The 10,749-nt window shown below is 37.4% G+C and overlaps 2 protein-coding genes and 1 pseudogene across 3 annotated transcripts; all 3 read right to left on the bottom strand.

Annotated features, from left to right (window-relative positions):
* Window positions 1–166: 166 nt before the first annotated feature.
* Window positions 167–1,859, bottom strand: LOC140981855 (DAG protein, chloroplastic-like). Of its 2 annotated transcripts, XM_073448344.1 has the most exons (5): window positions 1,448–1,859; window positions 1,045–1,142; window positions 887–952; window positions 614–797; window positions 167–409 (listed from the first exon to the last, which is right to left on the bottom strand). In XM_073448344.1, exons 1-4 carry the CDS (start codon window positions 1,780–1,782, stop codon window positions 628–630), a joined length of 669 nt encoding a protein of 222 aa, XP_073304445.1. In that variant the 5' UTR covers window positions 1,783–1,859; the 3' UTR covers window positions 167–409; window positions 614–627. The 2 variants fall into 2 exon arrangements, with proteins under 2 accessions (XP_073304445.1, XP_073304444.1); XM_073448343.1 differs by having other exon boundaries at window positions 167–797.
* A 2,385-nt stretch (window positions 1,860–4,244) lies between these two features.
* On the bottom strand, window positions 4,245–7,567 carry LOC140981292 (G-type lectin S-receptor-like serine/threonine-protein kinase At1g11300). Its single transcript, XM_073447653.1, has 7 exons — window positions 6,191–7,567; window positions 5,875–5,982; window positions 5,584–5,789; window positions 5,298–5,505; window positions 4,970–5,207; window positions 4,732–4,882; window positions 4,245–4,635 (listed from the first exon to the last, which is right to left on the bottom strand). Exons 1-7 carry the CDS (start codon window positions 7,479–7,481, stop codon window positions 4,327–4,329), a joined length of 2,511 nt encoding a protein of 836 aa, XP_073303754.1. The 5' UTR covers window positions 7,482–7,567; the 3' UTR covers window positions 4,245–4,326.
* A 632-nt stretch (window positions 7,568–8,199) lies between these two features.
* Window positions 8,200–10,749, bottom strand: part of LOC140981103 (G-type lectin S-receptor-like serine/threonine-protein kinase At1g11300) — a 7,922-nt pseudogene continuing 5,372 nt past the window's right edge.

Here is a 10,749-nt window from a genome sequence, read left to right as displayed (position 1 = left end):
CAAAATGCTCAATCCTTAAGTAACTTCTAATAAAAGTCAAGTCCCCCGTGCAATCATTAAGGGCCACGACTTTTATCATTTACCTGTTCACTTGCTTGATTTTGATAGGGTCCCAAAAAAAGGGTGATGTTTAGATGATGGTAATAAGAAAATAAGACAGCAAGACTAGAATGAGAAATGAAAGCAATATGATACCGATTCCAGATTACTCGTACATTAGCTCGTTGAATCCACAAGACACTATGAAACTACTCATGGTGACAAATAACTGCTACTAAAAGCCGTGAATCAACCCGGATACAGGGGAGGATCATTAATCTTGAATCAACATCCAGGCATCTGAGACTTGAAAGCATCATTCAACATGCTAGCATTTCATAAATAGAAAATCAACAAAACTGAATGCCACCTGCAAGCCAGCACAACAGTAAGGAAGCAAAATCACTGTAAACAACGAAGTATTACTAGCATGAACACGGATATAAATCAGAAGGAATTTCACGCTGCTGTTTAACATACGAAGCAATGAATGCCTTGTTATTTTACTTTCATCGTGAACCAGATATATTAAATTAGTAATTGATATAGCCGATTTCTGTAAAGAAACTTCAACCTAGTGATGACAAATCAAGAGGCGGATTCAGGAGTCGCTCCCTGTCTTGTTCTTCTTTGGTCAGAAGGGGGGCCATCTCTCTGCCTGACATATGCCTTGCTCTTGTATTTGGAACTTCTAGCTTGCTTTGGTTGATAAGTTGGATACTGACATGGAATTATCTCTCCATTGATGTACTTATCACCTACAATCAAGAAAAAAAGAATTTAAACTATTAAATACAATCGTTTCCAATTTAGACGTCAAACATAATAACGCTCATAAACAGCAAACCTCCATAATCCTTGTTTTTAACATCTATATAAGAATCTGGCAGGACCCATAAAACACCAGGCAAACCTACAAACAAGAAAACTCTGAAAAGATGAAACAGAGATTGCTATGAATGGGAAAGAAGGAAAGAGTAAGACTTTCAGTAGCAAAAGACATACCCTTAAATTTCTCGGATGTTTCTTCAGATACAGTGCATTGAAATCCAGTGTATGTAGTGGTACTAAATGCATACATGTTCTTCTTGGCTTCTTCCATGCTATCGAAATTCGAAATCAAAGTGAGACAATTGACATTGCTAATATGAAGCCTTTTGTAATTTAAAAAATGTCATATTCAGCAAGGCTTCATAAGAGATGGTCAAATTATCTATCTACGAGGGAAAGAAAAAGGACCGCCTGGAAAACAAATTGGTTATCAAGAAACAAGTAAACAACTTTCGAAACACCAAATGACTTTATCGAGCAGAGTTACAGGTGAAACAAATTACAGACATTTATCATTCACAATTGTCAACAAAAGCACCATGAAGTTGAAAATCAAAAGCAAACAAGACGATGATACCTCTCAAGAACCGTAGCAAGAGTATTGAGGTAAGTTTCAATCATTTGCTCTCTGGTGGGAGCAGGGTCTTTGGGAAACTCCAAGACAATGAGCCAATGATTATAGTCGCAGCCAGGTAACATAATCGTCTCCCTTTCCGCATTGCTGCTGCCTCGCCTGGAAGAGTATTCGCCATCAGCAAGTGCTCTTAAAGCGGGAAAATAAGCGGTTCTTGACGTTATCCGAGTAGACGAGAGGAATGATACAGATGTAGAAGGAAGTGGACAAAGAGAGATAAGGGTTTTGGGGAACTGATCTGGGGTTTTAGGGAGTACACCTAGGCTTAGAGTCGCCATAGCCGATCTGCCCGAGGAAGATGATAAGCTAAGCTTTGCTAGAAGATTTTTTCCCCGAAGGATAGGTTTTGTGGGTTGTTCTGTTTTGTAACACTGGTAAACATTTTTTCAAAAAAATAACCTCCGCATGTAGTGAACTTGACCAGGTTTATTTTCCCAAATATCCCTAGGTTTTGTCATATATATAAATCCAATCCGGGAAGATTTAATTAATTAACCTCTATTTTACTCTTGATTTGAAATATAACCTCCTCATTTTAATTCATTTATGTTTTACTATTTTACCCTTTTAAAACAACTTTTCTTTAACCATATATCTCCAAATTCATCTAAATCATAAATTGTCAACAAATATAATTTTTGTAGAAACAAAATTTCCAACTTTCTCTGACACTGCAGCCTTCCCAACCATTCACCAATAACACAACGTTGTAGACTAATATGTACATTTTCTTCTTTATTACAGACGTGAGGTCTGTTTCTTTCTTTTTTCAATGAAGAACTGATTATTAATTTATTTAATTACTTTGAAAAAATATACACAAAACAAAATGTCTCGACTTGAGTTATGCATTCAATATTTCTTAGCGTGGACCATGCATTTCAAATAAAAGGACAATGTCAATACTTACAGCATCATAATATTTAGAATTCATCAGTAAACAATAATCTATATCAAAACTTACCATCCCCAAGTTGGAGACTAGGTTTCGAGTTTGAGACTCAGTTATAATAAATATATTTCTCCAATCAAAAAAATATGACAAAAATCCTAAAAATAACCAGCAACATCCAAAAATAAAAATATTATCTTTATTATATCTTTGTTATGCCTTTACGAACTTTAACATCATTACCAAAATTGAGTCTACCCATGTATGCATGTGTTAAGAATTATTCATTTAAAGGGAATTATATCGATTTCAATTATTTACTTTAATTTGTCTCTTGTATCCAAATTCCTAAATCCATGCATTATCATTTATGAATGTTTAATCTCTTTTTTTAAAAAACTTATGTTTCCGTTTCATGTGATTAATGAATAAAAGAATGGCTGGAAAATAGATTGCCAAAAACAATACATAGTAGAGACATAAAAGCGAGGCGTCGATGCTGCGGAAACAAGAAGTAGAAAAAAAAAAGATGAACATGATTTAGAGTATAAATTATAGAGAAGGATTTTGATAACAAACTTTTTTGAATACAGAGGAGAATGATTAAATATTGTAGGAAGATACTGAAGCACGATTGATGGAGTGTGGTGGGAAGGAGGAAAAAATTAGGATTTTGGGTTAGGTTAGTTGGGCTTTAGAAGGCCAGGGCAAATTTGGAAAAATTAGGATTAGATTTCTAATTGAAGGTTAATTATCAAAGATTAAGTTAAAGAAGGTCAAAAATCAAAAGAAAATGAGAAAGAAGGTTATATATCTAATAGTCTAGTTTTTGGAGTTGTTGGTTCATGACCCCGCTAGTATCACGGTAAAATTTTATAGGTTTAGTGTTTTTTTTAAATAATAAAGAGAGAGCAAATTGTGACCTGATCTTTGTTCTCATTAAGGATTACCTATAAAAACATTTACAATGTTATTCTCAAAGCTTTAGGGAGGAGGAAATTATTTGTGCATATGTTGGAAATGTTAAATGAAATGATCATTAAAAAGCTGATTACTGATTCTGAAACTCTTAATATAGTTATGGATAGCTATATTCGAGCTCACCATGTTTCCAAAGCTATTGAGTTTTTCAAAGAATTGGAGAACTATGGACTAAAATGTGACGAGGAAACATTGAATGCTACCCCTTCGTTGTTTGTGTGAACGGTCCTATATGGGTATTGCATGGTCTTTGTTCACTAAAATGATGGAGAAGGTGCAATGTTGTAGCACTATATATTATATAATCATTGGTGGATGGTCGAGTTTGGGTCGGGTTAATGAAGTCGAAAAGTGTTTAAAAGCTATGGCGGGTGATGGAGTGCAACCCGGTTGTGTGACATATAGTTATCTCATGGAGAGTTTGGGGAGAGCTGGTTGAGTTGATGACGCTGTTAAGATTTTCGATTTCTAGGAGGAGAAAGGGGATAAGCCAAGTACTGCAATATACAATGCAATGATATTCAATTTTCTTGCTCGTGGAAATATTGATAAAGTTTTGAAATATCGAGAGCAAATGCTGACTAATATCTGTGAACCGAACATGGATACCTATGTTAGAATTATTCAGCATTTAAAATGAATGAGCATTTTGAGAATTTGTCTAATTTAAAATGAATGAGCATAATTTTCAACAATAATATAATAGTTAATTTTGTTATTAATGTAATTAATTACCATGCATCGGTTGGTTTTCTGTTTCCCATTTGCATGTAGATAAAATTAGATAGAATAAATAAATGTGAAAAAACATTTTTTTCTTATTTTTTTATTAGTTTATGATTTAAAATTAGCTTAAAAAAATGGATATAGACATGGATCTAACATAATACATGAGTGTCTCATTGTCATGTTAAAACTGTACGTACATTTCATTTTGATGCCATCTGATTTACAAAGACGGAGTTGTCAAAGTGAGAGTGAGTTTCTTTGAAGATTTCTTTATCGGAATATCAGATGATTCTGTTTCTTGAGGCTTATGATTCGCTGTAAATGCTGGTTGCTTGGGGCGAGGGAGCACTGCAATCTCATTACTTAGCATCGACAGAACAGTTGAAATACTGGGCCGATCTTTAGCTTTTTCTTGGACACATAACAGACCTACTTGTACATATCTCATTAGCTGCATTTCCAGTGCTGGATTAAATACTGCTGGGTCTATTAAACATGATATATCTCCTTCATGCCATTGCTTCCATGCCTGAAAACATCCACAGGGTGGGTTAGATCTTGAAACAAAGAAGAATGAACCACTTATTCGACGAAAATCGCATCTTTTTTTCCCCTCATAACTTACAAAAGCTATCAGGGTAAGTTCTTGGGCTTCCAGATGAAAACTACTGTTTTCCTTTCCACTCACAATCTCTAATAACAGGACCCCAAAACTGTATACATCTGTTTTTTCTGAGAATCTTCCTTGTGATACATATTCAGGGGCCATGTAGCCACTGCAAACCACGAATCCCATATAAGGCAATAGAGTAAGAATTTTGTGCCAAAAAGTCTACTTGTGAAACAAATTTAAATTCTCTCACTATGTTCCGACAACTCTTGTCGTGTTTGCTTGAAGGTCTTTGCCTCCAAAAGTCCTTGCAGTACCAAAATCTGAAATTTTCGGGTTCAGCTCTTCATCCAACAAGATATTACCAGCCTTCAGATCTCTATGAATGATTCTTAACCTCGAGTCTCTGTGAAGGTAAATAATGCCTCGACAAATCCCCTCAATAATGATAACACGACGTTCCCAATCAAGAAGTGCTTGCTTATGCAAATCTGAAAAGGCTTATCCCTCAGTTTTATGAAAAATCATTTGTGATGAAATAGATCTTTAGAGAAACTTTAAATTGACCTTGATTTACTAACCAAAGATATAACCATCCAAGCTTCCATTGGGCATGTATTCATATACCAGCATTTTTTCTTCACATTCCACACAGCAACCAAGAATTCTAACAAGATTTCGGTGCTGGAGCTTAGATATAACCTCAACCTCAGTCACGAACTCCTCCAACCCCTGATTTGAGGATCTCACAAGCCTTTTGATGGCAACTTCTCCACTTGGTAACTTCCCCTGCACATGGCTATCAAAACAATTTGAGAGAGTTATAAAGCTGAGAAATCAGAAGACTTGAGTATATGTAGCTGATACTTTGTAAACTGGACCAAATCCGCCCTGTCCAAGCTTATTGATTGAGTGAAAGTGGTCCGTTGCTGTTGAGAGCACCTCAAATTTGAATAATGTCAAATTTTCCAGTCTTATGCCAAGCACATCACATCTGAGCATGCTTCCATCTGAATATCCTTCATCTGCTTCAACATTGCTCGATATTAACAGCCCATGATTCCGCTTACTTCCTGCTGAGAAAATTTTTAGAACGACCAGAACAAGCACAACATATTACCATTTAGCGTTTCGATTTTTGGAAAATGGAATCATTACCTGTATACTTAAACAATCTCTTGCACAGAAAGTACGTGCACACAAGAACAGTAATGAATCCCAAAACCGCTATAGCTGCAATAATTGGCTTCATATCTTTCTTGTGGCCTGCCAATTTTGGTAAGAGACAAAGATAAAGTCTTTGGTTTTTTTTCTTTGGGTTCAAGGACAAATCCTATGAGCTCTAGATTTCATAAAAGAACAAAAATGTGGGTTTCAAGACTAATAATGACCAAATTTTCAAGCAGATATATCATATTCTTGATTAGCAACAGGGACAGAGAAGAACTTCTGGCAAAATTGCAAAATGCTATACCTAGCTCTGAATTTGCCAAGCGGATGTATAGATCTGTATCACCACTGGGGAGATTCTGCATATCAATTAAGCTTCCAGTCCACCGCAAACAGCCAATACCAGAAACAAACGCATAAGCTATGCATGAGCAATCATTCGAGCACTGGTTTCTACAGTCCTCTTCCGAAGCCAAAAACGACTTAAAATTTATGGGTAATTTCACAGTCTTCAGCATCAGAAACCCATCTTCCTTTCCCATGTCACCAATGGAACTGTTCTTCTCGCACTGAAGGGGAGTTTTTCTTGTGCAGCCACTAGTCCAATTAGCTGCATTCCATTCCTCGTGGCTTTTTGGCTCAAACCCCCGCAAACAAGAGCACATTGGAGTGCGCCGAACATCACAGATTCCAAAAGGCCCGCACTTTCCATAGAGATCACATTGGGTATCTATAGACGACCATATAACCGCCCAATCTCGGTAACCATTGGCCCACGCCTTTTGTTGTAAAACCCCTGATGCGTTCAAAGCAAAATACAGTAAAATAGATACATTTGTATAGGAGAAGGTAAGATAAGCACTTTCAGGATTATGATTGACAACATCAATTTCATTCTGATAATAGGCATCTGCCCTAGGTATTCCGGTAAAGATACGACCATTCCATGGACCACTGCGCCAAAAAGGATACGGTCCATTCCAGACAAATAACTGTGGAATCTCTAGAGGTTCCACGGTAGAGGTAAATCTTCCAAGTGCTGGATCAGAAGGACTTTTCCATGATGTCAGCACAATCTTCTCATTCATACTTGAATCAGTCGAGAATTTCATTTTTGGTAGCCAAGAATCTGAAGCATGTTCAAAACTCTGCCACTTGACTCCAAGGTTCAAACTATCTTGTAAAACCAGATTCCCTGTGTCCAAGAGCTGGGCACTCGAATTTGCAACAGGACTTGAAGCATTAGATGACCAAACTATCTCCTTTTCTTCGTCTAAGATCACAAGATTACCATCTCCCGAAATCTGTACCGACCCATTCGGATTATTCAGAGGATTCTCTCTGTTGGCTACCCATATCACAGTCATCACTGGGATATTGTACATAATTCCAACATATCTGTAACTACTATTTGATGGGCTGAAAAAACCAAGTTTGAATTTCCCCCCGCTGGAGACCAAAGTCTCCCAGTCTCGAAGGGATTCATTGAACCTTAACGTGTCTTCTGCAGCAGTAAATCCTATTAAGAAACATGAACATAAAAGAGAAAAAACTCTAGGCGTATAATTTGTGCTTGTTTCTTTGTCGGAACCCATGAATCAAATCAATTATTTTTGCTGCTTGGAAATTGGTATGTTAAATTGTCAATTTTCTCATAATCTTCTCACAAAGAGTCCAATTTGGTTGCCATATTTGACTATCATTTTGTTAAGAAATATTAATCTGGTGGTTCAAATACGTCATACATTAAATATTTCTTGAAATGGACAACAAATCCCTGAAATTAAACAATTTTCCCCGTGATGCAACTTGATTTGAGGTGACGGTTTGTAAGTTGAGTGGATATGAATCTCAAAACACAGAACGCACACCTTATAATTTATGCATTTTTATCTGGAGATTAGACAAATATTTATGAATCGTTTAAAAAAAATAAATTTGAAATTTTTTTTAAAAAGATTTCTAAAAATTGTTTCAAAGATAAATATTTATTTGAACAACTATTTAAAAAAATGTTTTTATAATGAAAAAAAATGTTTATACAACTATTTAGAAAAACAATTTTTTAGTTAAAAATAATTTAGAAGGTGTTTGAATAACTATTTTATAAAACTCTTTTAATTGTTTTTTTCAAAAAAATTTATAAAAGATTTTTTCTTTTTATTGCTTTTTTTTTTCTTATTTGTTATTAATATATTTTAAAAAATAAAACACTGAAACCGTTTTTGAAAAAAAAAAACTTGTCAAAACAGCGTTATGTTTCGAGCCATGCTACGATTTAGTAGATAATTCATAGAGCATTCTAACACAAGATACTGTTTTTCAAATTTTTATAAATACAAAACCGAACATGCATTTTATTCCTCGATATTTTTCGGGGGATGGCGGAAATATGACCAACAAAGCCTCACTTAGGCGGAAAAAGAAACACGAAGGAATATGGATTTGGATCCTCTGATGTGACTGAAAACATAGCATTAGTGCTGTGCACTTTTTACACGAGATGATCAGGTTTAACTTGCCATTTGTTGATTTACTTCAGGAGTTCGAAATCCTAACGGCCTTCAATAACTGTCAAAGTGACAGCATTTGAAGAACTTTTGCTTGCAAACCTATCAGTTGATTCTGTTCCTGCAGTGCTTCTATTCACAGTAAAAGCCGGGTGATTAGGACGAGGGAGCTCTACAATTTCATTACTAAGCATCGATAGAACAGTAGAAATGTTGGGCCTGTCTTTTGCTGTTTCTTGAACACATAAAAGACCTACTTGTGTGTATCTCAAAATCTCCTTCCTCACTCGTGGATCAGGACATTCAGGGTGCATGAAACTTGACATATCTTCTTCATTCCACAATTTCCATGCCTACAAATATATACACAATGATCAAGAGGATGAACTTTGACTCTATAAGATCAAAATTCAATGGTAAACATTTTTTTCCTTGGAACAGTCCCAAAATCTATGAATAGCTTACATATGATATTAGGCTGAGTTCTTGTTCTTCATGATAAAAGCTGCTATTCTTACTTCCACTCACGATCTCTAATAACAGGACCCCAAAGCTGTACACATCTGTTTTCTCTGAGAATCGTCCTCGCAATGCATATTCAGGAGCCATGTAGCCGCTGCAGAAGATGAATCCCATTTAAGTAATGCAACATAAATAATTTACCTACACCTAAATTGAAGTATAAGTTCTCACAATGTTCCGATAACCCTTGTTGTATTTTCTTGATCTTCTTTGCCTCCAAAAATTCTTGCGGTACCAAATCTGATATTTTTGGGTTCAGGTCTTCATCCAGCAAGATGTTACTAGCCTTCAGATCTCTATGAATAATTCTTAACCTCGAGTCTCTGTGAAGGTAAAGAAGGCCGCGACAAATCCCCTCAATAATGATAACTCGTTGTCTCCAATCAAGAAATGCTTGTTTTTGCGAATCTAAGACAAGTTATCCAAAGATCACGATAATTTCAAAGCAGAGAAATACACGTGATGATACCCCTGTAAGAGTCCGGGTCATGGATGACCCGGGATATCAGATGGATTCCCAAATCAGGGTCAATCTGCAGGATGGATTCTTCTGAAGCCGGGCAGGTGCAAACCCGGGCTCTACTCCCCGGGCAACCAGACACCCGGTAAGCATTCTAACCGGGCCACCTCAATATGAGCACCGCACTCGAGTACACTAGCAGAATTGGATGTGGGCGACCGTCCTATCTCTGACAATAATCCAAGTGGTTGACAAAGTCAGACAGGCGGGATGTGACTAGTGTATGATTTGACATGTCAGAATGTAGCCGCCCTACTATAATTAGTAGGTAGCACGCAGACCGAGGTAATCAATGCATCCGCTACTATAAATATCAGGTTCTCCCTTTACATTTAAAAGGGGAATTCATTTTATTGTCTACACTCTTACACCGATATCACAACCATCACTTGGTTACATTGGTCGTTTGTTGAGTCATTCACTGACTTAAGCGTCGGAGTGGCCAGGACACCCCTCCGACGCCCATTCACGAGTTCATTTCATTGTTTGCAGGTGCTATTGAAGCCATTATCTTCACTCAAAATTCCCTAAAAACTATAAATTATTGATTTGACCCGTTGGAGCTCCTTACCCGGCTCATCCATTTCAACGAAGTCACATCATTGGCGCCGTCTGTGGGAATTTGAGCTCAAGACGTAGATATGGTTTCCATTCAAAAATAAGCCCAACTCTGCTTGGCAAACATACAAGCCCGACCAGCTCGGTATTCAGATCTTATCTGTGGATTTCATATGGGCTCAAAGCTCAGCAGCTATCTCGGATTGGCATGAAGAGCATTTGCTATGCACTCAGCAGCATACAACTATATTAGTCACCTAATTTAGCTCAACCAGAGAAGTTTCACTCTATCGGAAATGAATTCAGATTCAGTATTTCCAGGTTAATGATTTGGCTTTTAATAAAACTAATATAGCAGGAGAAGCAGAAAATTAAAGCCCGGGAGACACGAGGCCCCGGCACCTTATCGAAAGCCCGGGAGACACGAGGCCCCGGCACGTTATCGAAAGTCCGGGAGATATGAGGCCCCGGCACATTATCATAAGTCCAGGGACCCGTACCTCGGTCATCTATTAAGTCCAGGGCTCCGCACCCTGGCTCGGGGCTCCGCACCTCGACCATTCCCAAGTCTCGGGACATGTTCCCCGGCCCAAGGCTCCGCACCTTGGTTATTTATAAGCCCAGGGTTCTCAAACCTGGCTCGGGGCTCCGCACCTCGACCATTCCCAAGTCCCGGGACATGTTCCCCGGCCCAAGGCTCCGCACCTTGGTTATTTATAAGCCCAGGGTTCTCAAACCTGGCTCGGGGCTCCG

This window comes from Primulina huaijiensis, chromosome 7, assembly GCF_012295235.1.
Source record: "Primulina huaijiensis isolate GDHJ02 chromosome 7, ASM1229523v2, whole genome shotgun sequence".
In the NCBI taxonomy this organism is placed as follows: domain Eukaryota; kingdom Viridiplantae; phylum Streptophyta; class Magnoliopsida; order Lamiales; family Gesneriaceae; genus Primulina; species Primulina huaijiensis.
The sequence above is the reverse complement of the archived record's forward strand: the minus strand, read 5'-3'. Positions and strand labels throughout refer to the sequence as shown.

What these genes read in the sequence shown, in the direction of transcription:
- LOC140981292 (XM_073447653.1), bottom strand. Translation starts at nt 7,481, where the DNA reads ATGGGTTCCGACAAAGAAACAAGCACAAATTATACGCCTAGAGTTTTT. An exon ending in GAGATTGTTTAAGTATACAG is followed by an intron (nt 5,790 to 5,874) that starts GTAATGATTCCA and finishes TTTTCTCAGCAG; the next exon opens with GAAGTAAGCGGAATCATGGG. An exon ending in ACAAGAGTTGTCGGAACATA is followed by an intron (nt 4,883 to 4,969) that starts GTGAGAGAATTT and finishes CGTGGTTTGCAG; the next exon opens with TGGCTACATGGCCCCTGAAT.
- LOC140981855 (XM_073448343.1), bottom strand. Translation starts at nt 1,782, where the DNA reads ATGGCGACTCTAAGCCTAGGTGTACTCCCTAAAACCCCAGATCAGTTC. An exon ending in CTTGCTACGGTTCTTGAGAG is followed by an intron (nt 1,143 to 1,447) that starts GTATCATCGTCT and finishes GAATTTCGATAG; the next exon opens with CATGGAAGAAGCCAAGAAGA. An exon ending in AACATCCGAGAAATTTAAGG is followed by an intron (nt 953 to 1,044) that starts GTATGTCTTTTG and finishes TCTTGTTTGTAG; the next exon opens with GTTTGCCTGGTGTTTTATGG.